General features: G+C 44.1%; 1 protein-coding gene across 1 annotated transcript in view; it reads right to left on the bottom strand.

The window, feature by feature from the left end:
- Positions 1–4,925: 4,925 nt before the first annotated feature.
- The window catches only part of KLHL7 (kelch like family member 7), a 247,515-nt gene continuing 229,750 nt past the window's right edge, over positions 4,926–22,690 (bottom strand). Inside the window, exon 11 of the mRNA XM_069211533.1 lies at positions 4,926–7,162. Coding sequence (XP_069067634.1) covers positions 6,879–7,162 — 284 coding nt within the window. The 3' untranslated portion in view covers positions 4,926–6,878. The remainder of the gene's footprint in view (positions 7,163–22,690) is intronic.

Genomic DNA, 22,690 nt, shown 5'->3' on the forward strand with positions numbered 1-22,690 from the left:
CATCAAACAGAATATAGTATGAATGATGTGTGGCTTCAAATGAATTAAGAAAAGTTTCAACCTCGTTATTAAAATTCATTTTTTAATTTATATTTGTTTACAAATTAAATAAAATGTGATATCTTCTGTTTATGTGTTTGATGAATGCTTGCTTCTGTATTTTTGTGTATTGTTTTGTGTTTCAAACCATCAACAATGTTTAGGCTTGGGTCCCTGGCTTTCATGAACGACCCAGTGGGGGGGTCACCAGATTTAAAAAATGATTCAATGGAGGTCCCCAGATTCCAATAATGTTTCAGTGGGGGTCCACAGAAGTAAAAAAAAAATGTAAAATGTATGTGTAATTGGCTTTTCCTTGATTCACAAATTTGATTTACTTGTAAGTCCCTAGTAAAGTGCACTAGAGGTGCCCCGGGCCTGTAAATCAAATGCTACTAGTGGGCAGGCAGCGCTGATTGTGCCACCCACATGAGCAGCCCTGTAAACAAGGCTCAGACATGCCACTGCAGTGTCTGTGTGTGCAGTTTTATCTTGCCAATTCGACCTGGCAAGTGCACCCACTTTCCAGCCCAAACCTTCCCTTTTTATACATGTAAGATACCCCTAAAGTAGGCCCTAGGTGGCCCCATGGGCAGGGTGCAGTGTATGTTAAGGGTGGGACATGTACTGATGTGTTTCACATGTCCTAACAGTGAAATACTGACAGATTTGGTGTTCACTGTTGCACGGCCTATCTCTCTCATAGGTTAACATGGGGGCTGGATTTATATAACTTTTAAGTTCAGTTTCCCTTTGGGAGCAGATAGAAATGTGGAGTTTGGTGTCTCTGAAATCACAATTTAAAAATACATCTATGGTAGAGTTTTGTTTTTAAATTGTCAGTTTGAAAATGACACTTTTAGAAAGTGGGCATTTTCTTGCTTAAACCTTCCTGTGACTCTGCCTGCTTGTGTATTCCCTGTCTGGGTCCGATTAACAGTTGGGTTGTTTGTGAATCCTCTCTAGACAGTGACATAAAGGGAGCTGGGATGTAGCCTGCATATCCTGATGGGCCATCTGAGCTAGAGTGGAGGGAGGAGTGGTCAATTACATCTGGATGGGCTCTGCCTGCCCTCACACAATGCAGTCTCCAACTCCCTGGTGTGAGTCTGGAGCCAGGCCTGGGCAAGGCAGGCTCTTGTGAACAACAGAGACTTTCCTTTAAGTTTGCCTATTTCAAGGCAGAAAGGGGTGTGAGTATTGGACCCAAAACCCCAGCTTTTTAGATTACTTCTACAATCAAGAGGAACCTCTGCCAAGGAGAAAAGCTGAAGAGCTGGAGGAGGAATTCTGCCCCTTTGCCTGTGACTGTGCTTTGCTGGGTTGGCCTGCAGTTGCTGCTTCTTCCTGAAAGAGTATGAAGACTGGACTTTGTGGTATATTCCTGCGTGTGAAGAATCTCCAAGAACTTGGACTGAGCTTGTCTCTTGTTTTGAAGTCTCAGGGACATCAAAGACTTCCTCTGCCAGCACCTGGACTTTCTGCTGAGACTCCTGCCCTGCCAAGTGGTGCCCAATCTAGTCCCTGGGCCCTTGAAAGGTGAGGTTGGCAGAACAAAGACTGAAATCCAGGCACAGAACACCGTGTGGGGACATTTTCGATGGACCACCTGCAACGCGGCTGAAAAACGATGTGCCACCTGCATCGCAGTTGGGAAATCGACGCATCATTCGCCTGGAGAAACGACGCACCACCCACTTGCGGCTGCTGATAATGACACAAACCCCACCCAGCACGGTTTTCTAACACCGTGCAAACGGATTTCCAAAGCATCGTTCCTGGGCATCAAAGTCATTGTGAATATCTGCGTGGACCCGAGGTGCCCTGTCCGGAAATCGACACATTGCTCTCTTGTGGGGGGAGAAAAATGACGCATGGCATATCCGATCGGAGAAGAATCAACGCACGGCCTCACTTACGAGTAAGGAATCAACTCATCGCTGACTTTTCCGACGCACACTCACGCTGCTTTATTTTTGACGCAAACCAGGTACTTTATGTAAAATCATGGTTTTCTACAGAATAAGATTATTTTTACTTTGAAAATTCATATCTTGACACTTATATGTTGGATTTTTGTTATTCTGGTCTAGTTTTATTTAGACAAATATTGCCTATGTTTCTAAACTGGTGTGGTGTCCATTCTGTAGTGTTTTCACTGTATTACTGTGTGTGTTGGTACAAATACTACACATTGCCTCTGAGATAAGCCTGAATGCTTGTGCAAAACTACCAAGGGGGTGAGCAGGGGTTATCCTGAGTGTCTATCGCCGTTGCCCAGACTAGAGTGAGGGTCCCTGCTTGGACAGAGTGCCAACCAGAGACCACGTTTCTAACACAGACTCACATGTCCACCTCTCAAATTAACTCATATTTCCTTATATTAATTCACCACTAATCCTTTTGGGTTCGGGAGCAGTGTGCTACTCACCAAAAAGAGCTTCAAAGCCTTGCTAGGGGTAGTAAGTGATATATAAACACAATCACAATATCGCCCAGCAGCATGATCAGCGTTTATCAGCATATGAGAAGTTCTATGACTGTAACACTATATCACTCTTCTGCTGAGTCAGCCAGCAAGTGTTTTACAGAATTTTTTCCATGGCATTATGAAGAATGTGTGTTCTCCCCTCGAAATCAATCTTCAAAGCATACAGTACTTAACATTGACACCTATCCGTATACCCTTCCCCTCCTTAAATTTGCGTCACAGTTCCCGGATGGCAGCATTAAAATCCGGAAAAAAAGATATTGTTTAAACTTGATTTTAAAGCAAACCTTTCTCTTGTACCAGTCACAAAACAGTGTCATGGTCACGAAAACTGGGCAGCCTAGCTATGATGGGCCTGGGAGGTGTGCCAAGTGGTGGTCATGGGTCCAGTGACCTATGCACATATTCTACCAACAACAGATTTGTGAAGCTGCTGCGGCCAAATATATCCAAGAGTAGTGTTTTCATATAGGTATTCATTTGCTCTGTTTGTAGATTCAGCAATAACCATAATGCTCATATTATTGAGCCTGGATACTACTGCTAGATCTTCTTTCTTCACTTGTGACGGTCAGAGTCTGCTTTTGCAGCCAGGTAACTTTGGCTCTGGTATCTGTCATATAATCTTCAAGATCAGAGCAACTGCATACCATGCCATCTTTCTTGATTGTTTAACTTTCTATCCATTCCATAAGGCGGTTGAGGCGTGTCACCACAGAGTCTATTTTTGCATCGATTTGACTGTAGCCTGGTATTAAGGTTCAAAAAATGGCTGCTGTTGTGACTTGAGGCCCCGCTTCCTCCATGCCAGTGGGGTCCCCCGAGTTGCTGGATGCCATTTTGTTATGACATGGTGTCTTCCTGGTGCCTACTGTAAGTTTCCACTGCTTTGGTTGACCTTTGCCCATCGTAGGCTCATCTAATGAGTGCCTGTTTAGTCCACACATTGATTCCTCACATAGGGTTACTCTTACGTCATTAACCAATGTTTCTAGATAACAAAGGGGAGTATTTCAGAGCCCCATGTGTGCTGTTATAATACCGCCACCCTCAACACGGGCAACAGCCAAGCCATATATTTGACAACGTAGTGCGTTCACTATTCCCCGACGGGCAGCCGAAGGTGTATAAAGGCCAACAAAGTATCACCAAGATCTGGATCATTCATGTATATTATCTCTGATGGTCAGGAAAGCACAAACTCTCTCTATTGGCTGCTAAACATTTCTTCCATTGCCAAGTGGCATCATATTTTCACCAAATCGCACCCGAGGCTGCAATCCATTGCTAAGGGTTAATCTTTTTCCTCACAGCAAGGCTTTGGGGATCAACAGTTGCGCCATGCAGCAGAGGCACCATGCCTCACCACTTCCCAGTTTGCCTGGAGGTAAACTGAGGGTATTCCATGGCATCTGTGTTGCACTCACCAGCAGGGGACCCGCCCACAAAGGAGGACCAGTCACAGCAGAACAGGCAATGGGAGTCAGGGCCCAGAGGTACTTTCAAATAGACCCACTCAACAAGAAGGGTGGGCAAAGGAGACTGTCTCAGGCTCACCAGCAGCCCCTATCACTGGTTGGTATCTGACATCTGTCTTTTCATGTAGGCCACGATCACGTCTTTCAATGCTGTGGTAAGAACTCGGCCCTTTGCGTTCTCCCCGGGGCTTGCCTATTCTGGATTCCCTTACCCCTAAGCCTCATCTATTCTGGATCCCTTTACCCATCTGTAGAAGCAGCACTGGTTACATGGGAAACCATCCCTCTGCCGAGAAAATAATCATGCCTGATGGAGCTTCGGGCTAAGCCACCATCTTAGTTGCTCATGTGGCCTTGCACATCGTCAATGTAGGCGTGACTATATGTACCAAGATGCAATGTAAAGTGCTCTGAAACCCATGTGGTGGAAGTTAAGCTAAATACATCAAATGGTGTAATAAAATAAATAGAGCAGTAATAGTATTTGTATAGTGCTTCATAACCCACCAAAGTGCCCTGAAGCTCATTATAGCGTGCTACCAGATGGAGGAGTGCTTGGTTGAAAGAGTTGTATTTGTGTGTGCCTTTGTGGAAAATGGGTTGGTGTTGTCTGTGAGCGACTAAAGTGGTGCTCATTTCGTGACTTGGGTTACAGAACCTACTGATGTAATGGAGGAAAGGTTTGAATGAGATAGGGTGCACTTCCACAGTATTAGCTGTCAGCAGTAAGGCACTATGGTGTCTCTGTTAACGATTAAGTATCTTACAAGCACATATTTATGAAAAGATTTACTGCTAACACCAAATGTTCATTAAAGTGATGAAAAGGATCCAGGGTCACCGGTGGCTTGTTCCCAAATTAATAAGTACCCTTGAGGAAAAAAAACAAAAAAACATTTTGGATGAGCAAAATAGACTTACACAGTGACTAAATATTTTATTGCATTGTTTCACACATTCAGTCATCAAAAATACCCAAAACGTATGATGTATCACATAGCAAAGCTCAAGAGGAGGCTATTCACTATGTTCTGATTGAGTCACATGGCTTGTTCCTACCACAAGCTCTGCTTTCAGTGTTAACTCAGTCATCAGGGCATTGCAGGCAGGACCATTTGATCTATTCTTCGCCATGTGCAGGAGGAAAGACGACCTCAACTTATAATTGCTTATGCCATTCTATACAGAAATACAAACATGTTTTTGTGGAAAAAGTAACTTTTCAGATCATTTGCTTTAAACCACAATGAATTCAGTGGCAGGGTAATTTGCTAACTGCTTTAATTTCATTTCTTGTCATCTACTATGGAACAATATTTTCACAAGAACTCCTATTAGAGATGGGAATAAAATGAGGGATGAAAAAATAGAAACGGTCTGATATATAACAGAACTGCTTGCTCCATATTCCAAAATATGAGGTGAATTGAATCGTAAATATCAGAAAAACGGTCAGCTTTCAACAATATTGTACACAAAGTACCAAGAGAAAACTGCAGGACAATACTTACGGGTCGAGACGAGAACCTCCTTACATGAAACCACGCACATATTTCCCAAGCTTCAATACACTAGCATGAGTTTGTGACCTTGGGCCAGATGTATCAAAGGGTTTTACCCATTCTGTGTCAATGGGAAAATGCTTTGGTACATATGGCCCCTTATTTTGGTTCGCAAATACCTACCACAATGGGTTATGTGTTATTAATTGTACCAACCGGTACATCAAAGAAAAACACATCACTGAAAAGCCCAGAATTTGAGTATAAAAGGTTGCGTTAAATGCAGACGTCTGTCCAGCACAGATCCATTTGTTATGCCCATCATGAAAATATAACATCATGAAATGGCACTAGTGAAAAACTCGATCTGTATGCTCCAAAGAAGTACTCTGCTAAAAACGGACATACTTTTGATTTGCTGTGGCCCAATTCAGTGCAGCTTAGACTCTGAAAATGGAAGTGCCAGGCGCATAAAATAAATAGTACAAACAGCAAACTCATCACTTCAGGAATTTTCATTTGCACATTTTCCATTCAACAAGTTTAGAAATACTATGCGCTAATCCTTGTCGTCCACTTTTAAATATGTATTGCGTTGACAATCAAAATTACTGTCACACTGTTTAATTACTGTAAAACATAACATCCTCTCACTAAACTTTCTTCCACGTAAAAAGTTGTACTTCCTTTGATCAAACAGTGTGATTTATGACTTTTATAGGCAGTAAAAAAGAAAAAGAAATAGTCCTTTAAAGACGACTAGAGAAGACAGAACAATCTAAATAAGAGTTCACGCATAACAGAAAAGTGATACACATGTGAATGCTGCTAAAACAAAGCAGAACAGCTGTACTAAAGTAGTACGAAAAGCACGCCAAAAACACACAGCTTACACAGGATTTTTAAAATTAACGAGCCCCTACTTCAATTAACTACTACTGCCGAATTCCTTTCTAATATACTCAGGCTATTTTGGGACAACAGAGTTGTGTTAAACCAAAAGGCTTTTCAATAAGACGACTTATTATGATAAGATAAAATTAAACATCACTTTTTTGGGTTTTAAATTGTGTCAATTTTGAGAAGCTTTTTCACTTAACTCGTTTTGCACGTGCTGTTGAAGATGTGGCATGGAAACAAACTCATACGCAAATTGAGTCTGCTTGAGGACCGAGGAGACGTATTTGGTAAATGTGCAGATAATTTATCAAGCTGACGTTGGATCTTTAAAAGAATGCATTTTTTTGTTAAATACAGAAGTACAACAATCATGATCATATACTTTTTTTTTTTTTTACCAGACGGCTTGAAGCAATGTGCTCCACTTCCATCTGTTTAAAACATAGGGTCCTTCTGCCTCCAGAAGAGTCATGTTTCCAAAGTTTCTTCATTGGCCCCACAAGTGTCAACAACACATATTAAGCAGCTGGTTACAGGGAAAGCGCGGACTTTGGAGTTGGCAACCCACTTGTCCGTTTCAGTGTTGTACTCCAAGATGTGACCCAGTCGTCCAACACCCTGGAAGCCAGCCAGCACATAAAGCATGGAGCCGACAGCAGCACATTTCACAGTTACTCCCTTCCAAGGCATTGGCGACACTATCTTCCATTCATTCAGTTTGATGTCAAAGTACTCCACGCTGTCTAAGCCACCTAAAGAAAAAATATAGCATCAGGCCAGGTAAAAGTACATGTAACACATTTGAGGCATAGTTAACTGGGGAATTACACCACTTTCAACTATCAATTCCTTCATATTCCCGAAAGATGAAAACGTGTTTCTACAATTTTGTTAATAACTACAAAATACAATAATATTCAAGTAAAAATAAAACAGCTTTAACAAAGGGTTAGTAAAACAGAATCAAACATCAATTCTTACAGTTCACATACAAAAAAATACAAGTCGCGCAAGCAGCGATGGTTTCCTCACCTACAAGGTAAATACCCCTGCTCTCTGTTAGGTAGTATATTTCACAGGAGTGGGCACACGTCTCGGTCCGGGTTCCACACTGAACATAGAGACACATAATTGAGGAGGGTTCGGAAAGCTGTTCATGTGAGTAAACACATACACAGGTATGCTTGATACCATACCATGAAAGCTTATTATCACGCCTCCCACACAACAGAGCAAAACGTAACCATTCACAACCCAACAATTCTTCAGAAGGCAAGGTTCCTGTTAACTTGGGTAAATATCTACCTCGCCATTGTGGCTCATGCATTTTAAGTAAGGTGACATTCCTTCACTCAGTCTACGGACAGAGATGCATCCTTCTCCCTCCTTGGAAGTTTATAAACACAAGGGTCCTGCACCTACTCTGTGCTAGTACAGCAACTGTTCTAGTCTTCCTAACAGAGACATATTCTATTAGGGAGAAGTGTATTGAAAAATTATGCAACAGTTTTTCTGATGCATACTCAACCTCTTTTCAGACTCATTATCTCTTCCTATGCACCAGACAGACTATGAAAAAGGTTCAATTGCAGCAAAAGGCAAACATTAGAACCAGCATCAGAGCTGTGTAGGCACCACTGAATGCTACATAAAGTAAACTCCTCACATCCATGATGCCCACTATGCCTAATTTCCTCGCTCCAAAAAGGCATATTTAAAACGAGGCGCCAAGCACAGTACATTTAACAATACTATAACCAAACCAGAACACAGACGCTAGAGAGGCGAGAATACAGGATGACGATGAATCTGCGGGAAGAAAGGTAAATCAGAAAAATAGCTCCTAAAGTTAAGCCTAGGCACTTCTTGCACAAACTGCTCAACTCTTGAAAGACTAACTTAGCAGTAGCCCAACTTAGAAAGCAGACCTACAGAAAATTTCCAGGAGGGCAGAAGACTACTGAAACACGAATGGTTGAAAAACAGCACATAAACAACAAGCATTGGCAAAGCCAATAGGTCTCACCTATGCAAGAGCTATTGGCTTTAGCAATGTGCTTTATCCATGTTGTACACCAGTGTGGCTGCTGTTCAGCATGACTACAAGTTAGAGGGGTGATGTGGGGAGGGATAGACTGGAGTCGGGGTAGAGTGGGGTAGAATGAGTGGGTGTGGATTGGGTAGATTGTAGTTGGGTAGATTGGAAGGAATGGTTTCTTACCTGTAACTCCAGTTCTCTCGTAGGGGTATTTCCATGATAGTCATAAGCACTGAATAGTTCCGCGCGCCTGCGGGGACCCCGGAGCACTGATGTGAAGTATATTCTTAAGTGCAAACACCAGCCGTTTGAAGAAAAGGTCTGTCAAAAAACACTTAAGAATAACATTGTGCAGCCTATGTGAACAGCTACACAGGCCAAATTGTTGAAAAGAAAATCAATAGTAGTGTAAATTCATGTTCAAACACCTATTTATTCTAGAAATGTAATAACAAATACATTCTCATACTTTATTTACACCTCTGATGAGAATAAAACAATGCAGGGCAGTGTAGCCCATAGGCTGCCATTATACAGAATGTAAATAGAGCTGTGCCTTTAAGAAAGCAAAGTCTTCCTGTATCCCATCATGCACAGCAACAGGCAGTTGCCTCAGTTCTTTTTGAAGGCTTTTAACCTGGAACAAGCTTTGTTGGAGTACCAACATCAACCATATTTATGGCAACTTTTTCTATGTGAACTCCACCGGGGAGGAGGGAGGGTTGCTTATGACTATCATGGAAATACCCCTACGAGAGAACTGGAGTTACAGGTAAGAAACCATTCCTTCTCTCGTAGGGGATTTCCATGTATAGTCATAAGCACTGAATAGAGTAGCAAGCCCATCCCCATAACCGCGGTGGAGCAGACAGAAAAAATAGTGCCAAAACACTAAAGTTATGCAAATAAGTTCTTAAGCAAGGCCTGTCCAACCTGTGCATCCGCCCTAGCGTCTGTATCAAGGCAGTAATGCTGAGTAAAGGTATGGACAGACTTCCAAGTGGCAGCCTTGCATATTTCTGCCAAAGGTATATTTCTCATTAAGGCTGTAGTAGCTGCCTTCCCTCTAGTAGAGTGGGCTTTTGGCCTACCACCGAGGGACTTGTTCGCTAACTGATAACATAACATTATACATGAAACAATCCACCTGGATAGTGATTGCTTAGACGTGCCCAACCCTGTTCTAAGTGGGCCATAGTTAACAAAAAGCTGTTGTGATTTACGTAAGCATTTTGTCCTGTCCAAGTAAAATTTCAAAACCCTCTTTACATCCAGAGAGTGCAGCGTTCTCTCAGCAGGATTAGCTGGATTTTGAAAGAAAGTTGGAAGTGAAATGGTTTGATTCACATGAAAATCGGAGACGACTTTCGGTAAAAATTTTGGATGAGTTCTCATTACCACTTTCGCAGAATGAAAAACCGTGTAGGGTTCCTGAGAGCAAAGGGCTTGGATTTCACTGACCCTACGCGCTGAAGTGATTGCCACCAGAAAAGCAGTTTTCCATGTGAGATGTTGAAGCGATGCCTTATGTATTGGCTCGAATGGAGGTAGCATCAGGCGCGATAGGACAACATTCAATTCCCATGGAGGAGACGGCCTTCTAATGGGGGGAAAAACCTTTTTTAAACCCTCCAGGAAGTCTTTAATAATTGGGATTCGAAAAAAGGACGGTTGTGATGGGCTCTTCCTGTATGCTGTTAGAGCCGCCAAATGTACCTTTATTGATGATAATTGTAAGCCCGATTTTGCCAATGTTAGGAGGTATGGCAGAATAGACTCTTCTCCACAGGATATCGGGTCAATGTTGTTGTCTAAACACCACCCACAAAATCTCTTCCACTTGCTTGCATAAGTGGATCGTGTGGAAGGGCGCTTAGCTTCTCTCAGGATTTCCATACAGTCCTGAGGTAAGTTCAAGTGTCCATATTGCACTAGCTCAGGAGCCATGCTGCCAAACTCAGTGATGAGAGGTTGGGATGAGATATCTGCCCTCCGAACTTCGTGAGCAGGTCCGGACGATAAGGGAGCCTGATGTGTGGTTTGAGTGACCGGTGAAGAAGGTCTGGGAACCACCATTGTCGTGGCCATTCCGGAGCAATCAGGATCATTTTGGACTGAGCATTGGATAACTTCTGGAGGACCGCCGGAATCAGGGGAAGCGGTGGAAAGGCGTAAAGAAATGCTCCTGACCAGCTTATCCACAGGGCATTCCCCAGTGTCCCTGGATGGTAATATCTGGAGGCGAAGTTTTGGCATTTTTTGTTTTCTGGGGTTGCGAACAGGTCTATAGAGGGGGAACCCCATAGTGCGAAAATGGAATGAACGTCGTCGTCGTGTAGAACCCACTTGTGGTTCTCGTCCATTACTCGGCTGAGAGCATCCGCTTGCACATTCTGGATGCCCGGCAGGTGAGTTGCTACTAGCGACATGTTCCTGGCTAGAAGCCAATGCCAGATTGTCTGAGCCTCCCTGGATAAAATCCTGGACCTGGTGCCTCCTTGTTTGTTTACATAGTACATGGTGGCCACGTTGTCCGTCTGAAGAAGGAGAGTTTCCGCTCTCAGAGAGGGAAGGAAAGCTTTGAGCGCAAGGTGGACCGCTCGAAGTTCCAGCAGGTTGATGTGATAGAGACTCTCTTTCTGTGACCACTTGCCTTGGACTCGAAGATGTTCCATGTGCGCTCCCCATCCGAGCAGTGACGCATCTGTTACGATGGTTTGAGCTGGAGGCTGTCGTTGGAACGGAATCCCCACCAAGAGATTGTCGGGTAGACACCACCACTTGAGGGACTGTAAGGCGTGGGGAGAAAGGAGGACTTTGTTCTCCCATTCGTTCATTAGTTGACTCCATTGATCCTCCAGGTTTTCCTGTAATGGTCTCATATGGAGGCGAGCATTGGGAACGAGATGGATACAAGACGCCATCGAGCCCAGTAGGGAAGCTATTACTCTTGCAGTGGTCTGTGGAGCCTCTTGCAGTTGTTTGCACTTTTGGAGAATCGATAATCGTCGTTCCTCCGAAGGAAACACCTTTCCTAGATTTGTATCTATAATGGCTCCTAAGTAATGCAACCTCTGAACCGGTGTTGCTGTGGATTTCAGGAGATTTACTTGAAGACCGAGTTTCTGTAACAGCTGTAGAGTCCATTTGAAATGTTGTTGCGTTTCTAGATAACTGGAGGCCTTTATGAGCCAATCGTCTAGATAGGGGTAGACAAAAATTCGATGCTTCCTCAAATGGGCGGCTACCACCGCCATGCATTTGGAAAAAGTCCTCGGCGCTGATTTTAGGCCGAAGGGCAGAACCGCAAATTGGTAATGATGTTTTCCGACGGTGAACCTTAAGAATTTTCGATGTTTCTTGGCCACCGGAATATGAAAATAAGCGTCGCAAAGGTCTACTGCACAGAGCCAGTCGCCCTGACGAAGATGTGGGTAAATTTGGTGCAAGGATAGCATCCTGAATTTCTCTTTGCGAATCCACTTGTTTGCTGTCCTTAGGTCTAAAATGGGACGAAACTCTTGCTTGTCTTTTTTTGGCACAAGGAAATACCTCGAATAAATCCCCTTCCCTTGCTGGCTGATCGGGACGGGTTCTATGGCTCTTTTTTGCAATAGGATGGTGACTTCTAACTGAAGAGCTTCGAGGTGTCGGTTGGTTGTTTTGGGTGGAATAGATGGTGGAGGACTGGTGAATCTGAGAACGTAACCATGTCTCACAATATTCAAAACCCAGGCGTCTGATGTGATGCGTAGCCACTCGTCCAGATGATTTGAGATACTTCCCCCTACCGGAGTGGATAACAGAGGAGGGGGAAGCGAAGATTCAGGGCTTAGACGCGGGCGCCTGTCGAGGTGTCTGGGTCTGAGGTGTTGAACGACCCCTTGTCGACCTTCTGGAGAAGCCCCTCTGATGCTGCTGCTGTTGCTGAGGGCGTGAAGACGTCCAATGTGGAGTCTGATACCTGTGGGTGAACAGTCTTCTTTGATATGGGCGGAATCCTTTTCGCTGTTCTTTAGGTCGCTCCATGCCTACCGCTTTCAGGGTATCCAGCTCCGACTTCATTCTGGCCATCTCGTCATCGGCATGAGAGCCGAACAAAATGGAGCCTGAGAAAGGTAGGTTCTGTATCCTCTGCTGTGCTTCAGGTTTAAGCGATGTAAGCCGCAGCCCTGCATGTCTCCTGAGCGCTATACCATGAGCATAGTTATGTGCGGATAGTGTTGAAGAATCCGCCGCAGCACTTATAATCTGGTTAGAAACCATAGCTCCCTCGCTCACGACCTCTAGGAAATCTTCCCTTTTGTCCCTAGGGAGATGCTCCGCGAACTGCAGTATAGAGTCCCAGAGGGATCAATCATATCTCCCTAATAAAGCAGTGGCACTGGCTGCTTTCATGGTGATGGATGCCGTCGAGCATACTTTTCTTCCTGCAGCATCGATCTTTCTGCTCTTTGTCTGGAGGAGCAGAGGAAGACGGTGACGTCGAATGCGATTTCTTCGCTGCCACTATAACTACCGAGTCTGGTACTGGGTCCGACCTCAAGAATAGAGGATCTTGCTCTGGTGGACGGTACTTTTTAATGAGTCTGGAAGGAGCAGACTTTGTTGTAGCCGGCGTGAGAAAAATGTCCATTGCTGGCTCAATAAGACCCGGAACCAGTGGAAGTAAAGGTTGTGAAGATGTCTTTTGATGCAAGGTCTCAAAGATTACTGATGTCGATGGGGCCGGAGCTGCTAGCGGGATATTCAGCTTGGTTGCCCCTCTCACTAAGACCTCCTGAAATGTGTTGACATCATCTATGGGGGACACTCTTGGGGACGGTGAGTCCGATAAGGTTGGAGAGTAGTCCCGTGTGGACGATGAAGAATGTCCATGATGTGATTCCTGACGACGGTGCCTAGAAGTAGATGTACGCCTCGACGAATATCCAGAACGCCCTGCAGATCGCGTTGGAGTCCTCGGAACAGGCTCTGGAGGAGGCGCCGGAAGAGGAGCCGTAGGTGTTACCGGCGTCTGTGGTAACGGCGACTGCCTTTGCGAGAGCTGTGGCGATGCTGGAAGTAGGATAAGCGAGGCCGAGGATTCCGAGGTTGTATAAACCCTTCTAGGCCTCTTAGATGGTCTTCTCGACGTCGAAGCACTCCTCGACGTCGAACTGCGGTGACGGCGAGTGCCTCTAGACGTCGACTCGTCTCGCCACTGAGAACCTCTCGACGACGACCCTCGACGTCGGTGCAGTGACGGTGAACGCCTCCGACGGCGAACACTCTCTCTCGACGGCGATCTCCCTCGCCGTGTCGACGGCGAGCCCGACTCGGATCTCCTTCGCGTGGACTGTGTTCGCCGTGTCGACGGTGACCCAGATCCTCTCGACGTCGGGTGTCTTCGCCGCCTCGACGTCGAAATAGCTGTCGACGGCGAACGAGGTCTTTTTCTCGCCGGCGAACCACTCCTCGACGGCGAACATGTTGGCGCCGTTCCCTGCTTCGACGTCGACACTCTCGACGTCGTCGGAGATCTATGTCGTTTTTCAGCAGGTCTGGAAGGAGTCATGGAGGAAACAGGTTGAGCCCTGGTAAAAGCCTGACCTTCTCCTCGCTCTGTAGTGGAATGGTCACTTTTTCTCCTGTCCTCTCTCGCCTGAAGTCGGATCTTCTCTCTATCACGAAGGGTTCTTCTAGAGAAGGTTTTACAAATGTCACACGACTCCGGTTTGTGGCTGGATGGAAGACAAATTATACAGACCCTATGTGGATCTGTTTTAGCCTTCTTTCTGCCACAAGAAGGACATTTATCAAAAAGTGAAGGCATTTCTAACTAGAAAAACCTCAAAATTCTGTCAGAATTTAACAGAAATCAGTAGAAAATGATCACTCAAAGGTAAAAACGTCGAGTGAAAATGAAATTCAAAAGATATTTCAATGAATTTCTGTCACAAAAAGCTTTGTGAGGTAGAGCTCAATGCTTCAGGGTCCTGTCAGCAGGAGCCGGAAAAAAGAACTGAGGCAACTGCCTGTTGCTGTGCATGATGGGATACAGGAAGACTTTGCTTTCTTAAAGGCACAGCTCTATTTACATTCTGTATAATGGCAGCCTATGGGCTACACTGCCCTGCATTGTTTTATTCTCATCAGAGGTGTAAATAAAGTATGAGAATGTATTTGTTATTACATTTCTAGAATAAATAGGTGTTTGAACATGAATTTACACTACTATTGATTTTCTTTTCAACAATTTGGCCTGTGTAGCTGTTCACATAGGCTGCACAATGTTATTCTTAAGTGTTTTTTGACAGACCTTTTCTTCAAACGGCTGGTGTTTGCACTTAAGAATATACTTCACATCAGTGCTCCGGGGTCCCCGCAGGCGCGCGGAACTATTCAGTGCTTATGACTATACATGGAAATCCCCTACGAGAGAATGGTTTTTTTTGGGTTGATTGGACTGGGGTAGACTGAACTGGAATAGATTGAGGTGAATGGGGTAGACTGGGGTGGAGTGAGGTGGGTTGGAGTGGAGTGGGGTAGGTAGTAGTAGGTTAGATCAGGGTAGATTGGGTAGAATTGAGTGGGATTCATTGGGGTAGATTGGAGTAAAGTGTGGGATGGGGTAGTTTGGAATAGAGTTGGGTAGACTGGAGTGCAGTAGATTGGGGTGGAGTAGAGTGGTGTGGGGTCAACTGGGATAGGTGGGATAGATTAGAGGCGGGTGGGGTGAGGTAAATTGGGACAGAGTGGGGTATATTAGAGTGAAGTATGCTGGAGTGGTGTAGACTGGGATAGACTGGAGTGGGCGTGGGGCAGATTGAACTGGGGTGGAGTAGATTGGTGTGGGGTATACTAAAGTGAGGGTAAATCGGGTTAGAGTGGAGTGGGATGTATTGGAGTTGACTTGAGTGAGGTAGACTGTGAAAGAGTGTGGTGGATTTGGCTAGATTGGAGTGGAGTGGGGTAATTAATGTGGAATATAGTATGGTAGATTGGAGTGAAAAGGGGTAGATTGGAGTGGAATAGATAGGAGTGGGGTTAGCTGAGGTAGATTGGAGTGGAGTGTGGCTGATTGGGATGGGGTGGGGTGAGATAGATTGGGACGGTGTAGATTGGAATGGGGTGAAGCAGGGTAGATTAGGTCAAAGTGGGGTAGGTTGGTGTAGAGTACACTGGTTTAATTTGGAGTGGGGCGGACTGGGATGGAGTAGATTGGAGTAGGGTAGTTTGGGGTGGAGTGGATTAGACTGGACTGGGGTAGATTTGATTGGTAGATTGGAGTGAAGTGGAGTGGGGTAGATTGGGGTGAAGTGGAGTGGGGTAGATTGGGGCAAAGCGGAGTGGGGCACATTAGGTGGATTAGAGTGGGGTAGATTTGAGTGGAGCTGAATTAATTGGAATGAAGTGGGGATTGGAGTGGATTTAGACAAATCGGGGAAGAGTGGGGTAGATAAGGAGTGGAGTGAAGTGGGTAGATTAGAGTGGAGTGGGGTATATTGGGTGGATTAGAGTAGGGTAGATAAGAATGTAGTGGGGTAGATTGAAGTGGGGTAGAATGGAGTTGGATGAGTGGAGTGCTGTAGTTTGAAGTGAGGTAGGGAGGAGTGGGGTGGACTGGGGTGGGGTAGAGAGGGATGGGGTACATTGGAATGGGGTGGAGTGAAGGGGAGCGGAGTAGATTGGAGTGGAGTTGATAGGGGTAGAGTGAAATCGCGTAGATTCGGGCAGGTAAATTGGGGGTAGATTGGAGAATGGTAGATTTGGGTGAGGTTGGGTAGATTGGAGTGGGGTGGAGTGTGGTGGACTGGAGTGAAGTGGAGTGTGGTATATTTAAGTGAAGTGGAGTGGGGTAGATTTGGATAGAGTGCAGTGTGATGGACTGGAGTGGAGAAGGCAGACTGGGTGGACTGGAGTGTGGTAGATTGGAATAGATTAGACTGTGGTATATTGACGTGGGGTAGATTGTGGTGGAGTGGGGTAGATTGGCGTGGTATAGACTACAGTGGAGAGGAGTTGAAAAGGTTGTAGTGGAGTTTGGAGGAGTGTGGGGGACATTGGAATGGAGAAGGGTGGGGTAAATTAGACTGGGCTACATTGGAGGGGAGTCAGGTAGATTGGAGTAGACAGGAGTGGGGTGGAATAAGACTGGAGCAGAGTGGGGTACATTCGAGTGGAGTGCTGTTGATGGGGGTGGAGTGGGGTAGATTGGACTGGGTTAGACTGAGTGTAGTGGGGGAGACTGAAGTGGGGTAGATTAGACCGGAGTGGGGTAGATTGTAGTGGAGTCAGGCAGATGGGAATGGGGTAGATTAGACTGGAGAGGGGTCGGCTAAAGTGGGGTGGGGTAGATTGGGATGGGGTAGACCGGAGTGAAGTTGGGTAGATTTGGTGGAGTGGGGTAGAATGGAGTAGAGTAGATATAGCAAAGAGAAGTAGGGTAGATTGAGTGGAGTAGGAAAGAATGGAGTAGAGTGGGGTAGATTAGAGCCGATTGGGGTAAGTGCTATGGAGTGGAGGGGCGTAGAGAGGTGTGGCATGCTATGTGGTGGAATGAGTGGCGTGGAGTGGAGTGAAATGGAGTGATGTGGCATACAGCAGCGCAGTGTGTGGTATGCATGGTGTGGTAATGCATTGCCATTATAGACAACACATTTTCAATTGAAATGGCCATTACATTTACACCAAAATACAGTTTTACTGCACTCAAACGATAATGTGTGCAAATGTCAGTACCTAGGGCCAGATGTAGCAAAGTGTTTGCGCCTCGCAAACGGCGAAAATCGCCGTTTGCGAGGCGCAAAAGCCACTTTGCCATTCAGAAATGCATTTTGCGAGTCGGCTCCGACTCGCAAAATGCATTTCAGACTCGCAAATAGGAAGGGGTGTTCCCTTCCTATTTGCGAGTCGCATTGGGATGCAATACCATTTGCGACCGCATATGCAGTCGCAAATGGCATCGCAGTTACCATCCACTTCAAGTGGATGGTAACCCAATCGCAAATTGGAAGGGGTCCCCATGGGATCCCTTCCAGTTCGTGATTGTACCCCAAAAAATTTTTTCAGGGCAGGGAGTGGTCCAAGGGACCACTCCCTGCCCTGAAAAAAAACCGAAACTAAAGGTTTCGGTTTTTTTTGAAGTGCAGCTCGTTTTCCTGTGAGGAAAACGGGCTACACTTCAAAAAAAAAAAAAAAAACTGCTTTATTTAAAAGCAGGTCGCTAACATGGAGGCCTGCTGACGTCAGCAGGCCTCCATGTTAGCGAGTGCCTATACTCGCAATGGGGCCTCAATTTGCGACCCACCTCATGAATATTCATGAGGTGGGTCATTGCGACCCCATTGAGAGTTGCAGTCGGTGTCTGAGACACCGTACTGCATAGCAATTTGCGACTTGCAAATTGCGAGTCGCAGGGACTCGCAATTTGCAAGTCGCAAATTGCCTTTTTCCTACATCTGGCCCCTAGTGTATTAATGTGTTGTGATGGTTTTCAAATATTTGTTTCCATCACACTCAAAATTATAAACAAAGTACTTCATTTGTACTAATTCTGATAGATTCTGAAACATCAACACAGTTGATTTTGTTTTGTTGTGCACTAGAAAAATAAAATCCTAAACCCTCTCCTCTCACATGGGCTTCTCTGCAGGATTGTCACATACATTCTCTCACTTTGAAGACTGAGGCTGCTTACATTTGACTTCTGTCTTTGAAAGCGCAGAAAATGTGACAAGATAAGAACAAGATTTAAAGGCCTATCTATAGAAAGTGAGTTAATGAAAAAATACAGTGAACTAGATTCGGGCAAAGGGAGAGACAAACTGAAGGAGGACAGCCTAAAACAAATAAAGCCAGCAAACAGTAAGCCAGAAAATGTGAGTTACAGACCACAAAGCCAATAGTCAGCAATGGACGGAATACATTCCCAGGGAAACCTTCAGAATGACCACAACAAAGTCATAAGCAAATCATACTGTCTGGTATGCTTTGACCTACAAAAATGACTTCACTGGAATCAACATCCAAAAGTAAGTACCAAGGCCCACATTTCTACCTCACAGATGACAGAGATTTGGATCACCCCACAGCAAAATCTTTTCATTACTGTTATTAGTGCCCTGCAACTTGCAGAAAATGTCTTTACAATAGTAACCTTGCAAGAAACATTATAAGGTGAAAATGTTGAATTTGAGGATTACCTGGTCTATGAAAATAAAGCTCTGAAAAGGGAAATGTGGACGCCTGCCTGGCAGGAGGAATAATGTTAATGGTTTCAGTAAACAAGCACTGGTGAAGCCAATAGGTCTCACCTATATTAGATTTAATTGCTTTGCCTATGTGTTTTAGCCATGTTGTACAGCAGTGTGGCTGCTGTTCAGCATGGCTAATAGGTAGTGGTGGAGAGTAGAGAGGCTTGGAGTGCAGTAGAGTGGAGTAGCATAGAGTGCCATGTATTGGAGTGGCATAGACTGAGGTTGCATAGAGCAGCGTACAGTAGAGTGGCGTAGAGGAGAGTGGACTGGGAAAGAATGCACTGGTGTAGAGTTTTGCAGAGTATAGTGCACTGACACTAGAGTAGAGAGGCATGGAGTGCATTGGTGCAGAGTAGAGTGCAGTGGCATACAATGCAGTGACAGAGTGCTGTGGCGTATAGTGCATTGATTGAGAGTAGAGTGGCGTAGAATAGAGTAGCGCAGAGTGGAGTAGAGTGGCATAGAGTAGAATTTTTCAGAGTGGAGTGGTGTAGAGTAGGGCGCAATGGCGTAGAGCAGAGTGACATAGAGTAATGGCATAAAAAGGTGCACAGTGCAGTGGCATAGGGTGCAGAGTAGATTCCAGTGGTGTACAATGGATTGGCATAGAGTTTTGGGCTGTAGAGTGAAGTGGTACAGAGTGGAGTGCATTGCCATGCTGTGCAGTGGTATAGTGTGCAGGGTGACATAGTGAAATGGCATAGAGTGGAGTTGTGCAGACTAGAGTGGAGTGGCCTGCACTTGAGTGGTGTAGAGTACAGTGGCAAAGACTGCAGTGGAGTGGAGTAGTGCGGCATAGAGTAGAGCGGTGCAAAGTAGGGAAGCACAGAGTGAAGTGCATAGAGTGCAGTGTCGTCGAGTGGAGCGGTGCAGAGGGGAGTAGAGTGCAGAAGCACGGTGTAAAGTGGAGTGCTGAAGAGTAGAGTGGCATGGTGTAGAGTGGAGAATGCATGGTGTGGTAGCACACTGCAATTACAGATAACATATTTTAAATTGAAATGACCATTACATTTGCACAGACATACAGTTTTACTGATTAAACTATACAGCACACAAACAGGAATGTATGGAAAAAGGCATCACCTAGTGCAGTGGTTCCCAAACTTTTTACTTCTCTGGACCCCCACTTTTTCACTACTGAAACCCATGAACCCCGACTCAATCATTATTGGAATCTGGGGACCCCCCCAATGAGTCATTACTGAAAGCTGGGGACCTAATGTGTTAATGTTATTACATTTTCTAAGCAGCCGCAGACCCCCTGAGGAGGCTTCACAGAACCCCAGGGGTCCCCGGCCCACAAGTTGGCAACCACTGACCTAGTGTATTGATTTATTTTTTATCATAGTAACGTATTTGTTTCCAACTTACTACAATAATTAACAAAAATGTGCTTCATTTGTGCTTTTCTAATTCTGAAATACTTGCACAGTTCATTTAAATGTTACTGTATGCTTAAAAATCCCTTTCTTTCCCTAGTATCCAGCAAGATCGTCACATAAATCCTCTCTCTTTGAAGTCAGAGAAATAAAAATAAACATCAAACTCCCTTGGAAGATAGGGTCTGATGTTTGACCTATTGTCTTTGAATGCACAGCAAATGTGACAAGAGAAGAACAAGATTTACAGCCCTGTTTACAGGAAGGAGCACTTGAGGAAGAATATAGGGAGAGGTAGTGTGAAAAGGCTTTGCTCCTTGGGAGGGATGAAATGAACCTGGGCAGCCTAAAACAAATACAACCGGCAATAGAAAGTCGGAAAATGTGAGTTACAAACCACAAAGCCAATGGTAAGCAACAGGCGGAATGCATTTCCAGGGAAGGTTTCAGAATGTCCCCAACATGTCGTAGCAAACCAGACAGCTGTGCTAAACAGAGTTAAAGAGTAAGAGAATTCTAAATAAATTTAAAGAATAACAGTAGCAAATTCAAGATTTAAGGGATGTAACAATAACTTTGCTAAAACCGATTTGAAAGAGCTAATAGTGGTACATTTCTTTCTCACACCAAATCAGCATTAGGATCAACTATTAAAAAGCTTGTACACTTTTCAGAAATTGGAAGTACATTTTCTTCCTTACCACTATCACTTTTGAGGGATTTAAACTCAAAACGTCTTCACCTGAAATAGTTGTTTTTCAATTGGATTTGGAACATGGGTTGGATAGCATGCCTCGAACATTTTATAAATGTAAATCAGAATATGGGGAGAAAAGCTTGATATGGCCCTTAAACAGAAGAAGGATTCGTACGAATAATAATAGTAAGACAGAATCTCTTACTGGTTTTACAGTATTTTCTGTAATGGGTGTTTTTCATTTGTAAGGGATATGGAAGTTGGCAAGAGATCCAGAAGTGATTATAAACCACTTCTGCTCATACTGGATAAGGTTTAACTCATAGAGAAATTTGGCAAAATAGCCAAAAAACGTTCTGTGAAAACAATAGGACTGTTTGGTCGTCACAGCTAAAAAGGCAGTGTAAAACAATCAAAGAGTTTCTGACACTAAATATGGACCAGTCAGCACTAGAAATATTGGAGGGCTATAATAACTTCATACAAAATATAAGAAAAATGAATCTCAAAAGAGCCTTTACTCTGAAAGATAAAGAAAGAACGAAATTGAATATGAATGTAAGATAAGCTTTTAAATTGGATAACACATTAAGAGACCCTCTTATAAAAAAAAAAACATAGGAAACTATGTCAGAAGAAAATTAGGATAGCAAATTGAGTCCAAAAAGTAAAGAAATTGATGAGGTCATATGTGCTCTACGAGAAAGAAGATAAAGTGTTTTGGGATTTAACAGGTTATGTGCCGGAAAGTAAAAAGAAAAGGTGGTCGCGGATCTAATTGAAGAGGACATTAGGGTCAAGAATATCTTGAAGCTGTATTGCAAAACTTGTAATTCAAGCTATTTAAATTTTGAAAGGGATGATTTGTAAAAAAGGCAAACCAACCAAATATCTTACAAGAAGTCCTTACCCTATCAATAAAGGAAGTCCAATACCTAACTAAGATCATAAGAGTTCAAGGGTGGGATGGTCTACAAATAACTTAAAGGCAAATCCAATTTTATGGAGTCAAGTTCTGACATCATTACATGATGCAGTCATTAGAATACAGGAAATGCCGGACACGTGGAGCAGCTGTATGAGGGTACCATTACATAAAAAAGGACCCAAGAATTGTCAAGTAATTACTGGATGATCCTTACAGATATTCCTGGCCAAAAATGTAATTATGATTCCGGAAGGGTTATGCAACTAATGACAGTTGTTTTTACTAAAACCGCTTACTGAGAAATATGCAGTAAGGAAAGGACAACATTATAATTGCCTATATCGACCTAAAAATAGCATCTGACACTATTAATAGAACAAGACGCTGTAAAAAAATGGCACAATTGAGGATTCCTTCAGGTCTCCTGAAATTGACAAATCAATTGCAATTAGGGCACTTAGGCACAAATCCAACTCAGCAGTACTGGTGCTTTGGCAAGGAATAGTGAAACCGCAAATGGACTGAGGCAAAGCCGTATCCTGGCTTCCGTATTATTCTTGATACATACTGCAGACACTCACTAAATATTCAAGTCTGCACGCTTATTTCCCCCGAAACTGGGTGTAGGATGCATCTCAAATTTATTACATACTTATAAAACTGTTTTAATTTTCTTTACATGGGTAGGTCTGCAGAGATGACTAAACAAATGTGTCAATTACTATCAGGTGAATTAATTGTTAATAAATGTTGCTAAAACAAAAGTCACAGTTTTTGGATTTTACAAAGAAACCAATAAGTGTTAAAAAGCAGAAGATGCCACTCAACACTCAAGAACTGGAGGCTGCGAAAGAGTATACATACCCGAGGGAGGATCATTTTTAAGTACCAACAATTTTAAGAGAAACATTGATGTACTGGAGCAGGGAGCTAAAGCAGTGCCTGCAGACCTGAAATGAATGGATTACATACTGGGTCACAATCGCTGGAGGTAGTT

This window comes from Pleurodeles waltl, chromosome 10 (genome assembly GCF_031143425.1).
Source record: "Pleurodeles waltl isolate 20211129_DDA chromosome 10, aPleWal1.hap1.20221129, whole genome shotgun sequence".
Lineage (NCBI taxonomy): Eukaryota > Metazoa > Chordata > Amphibia > Caudata > Salamandridae > Pleurodeles > Pleurodeles waltl.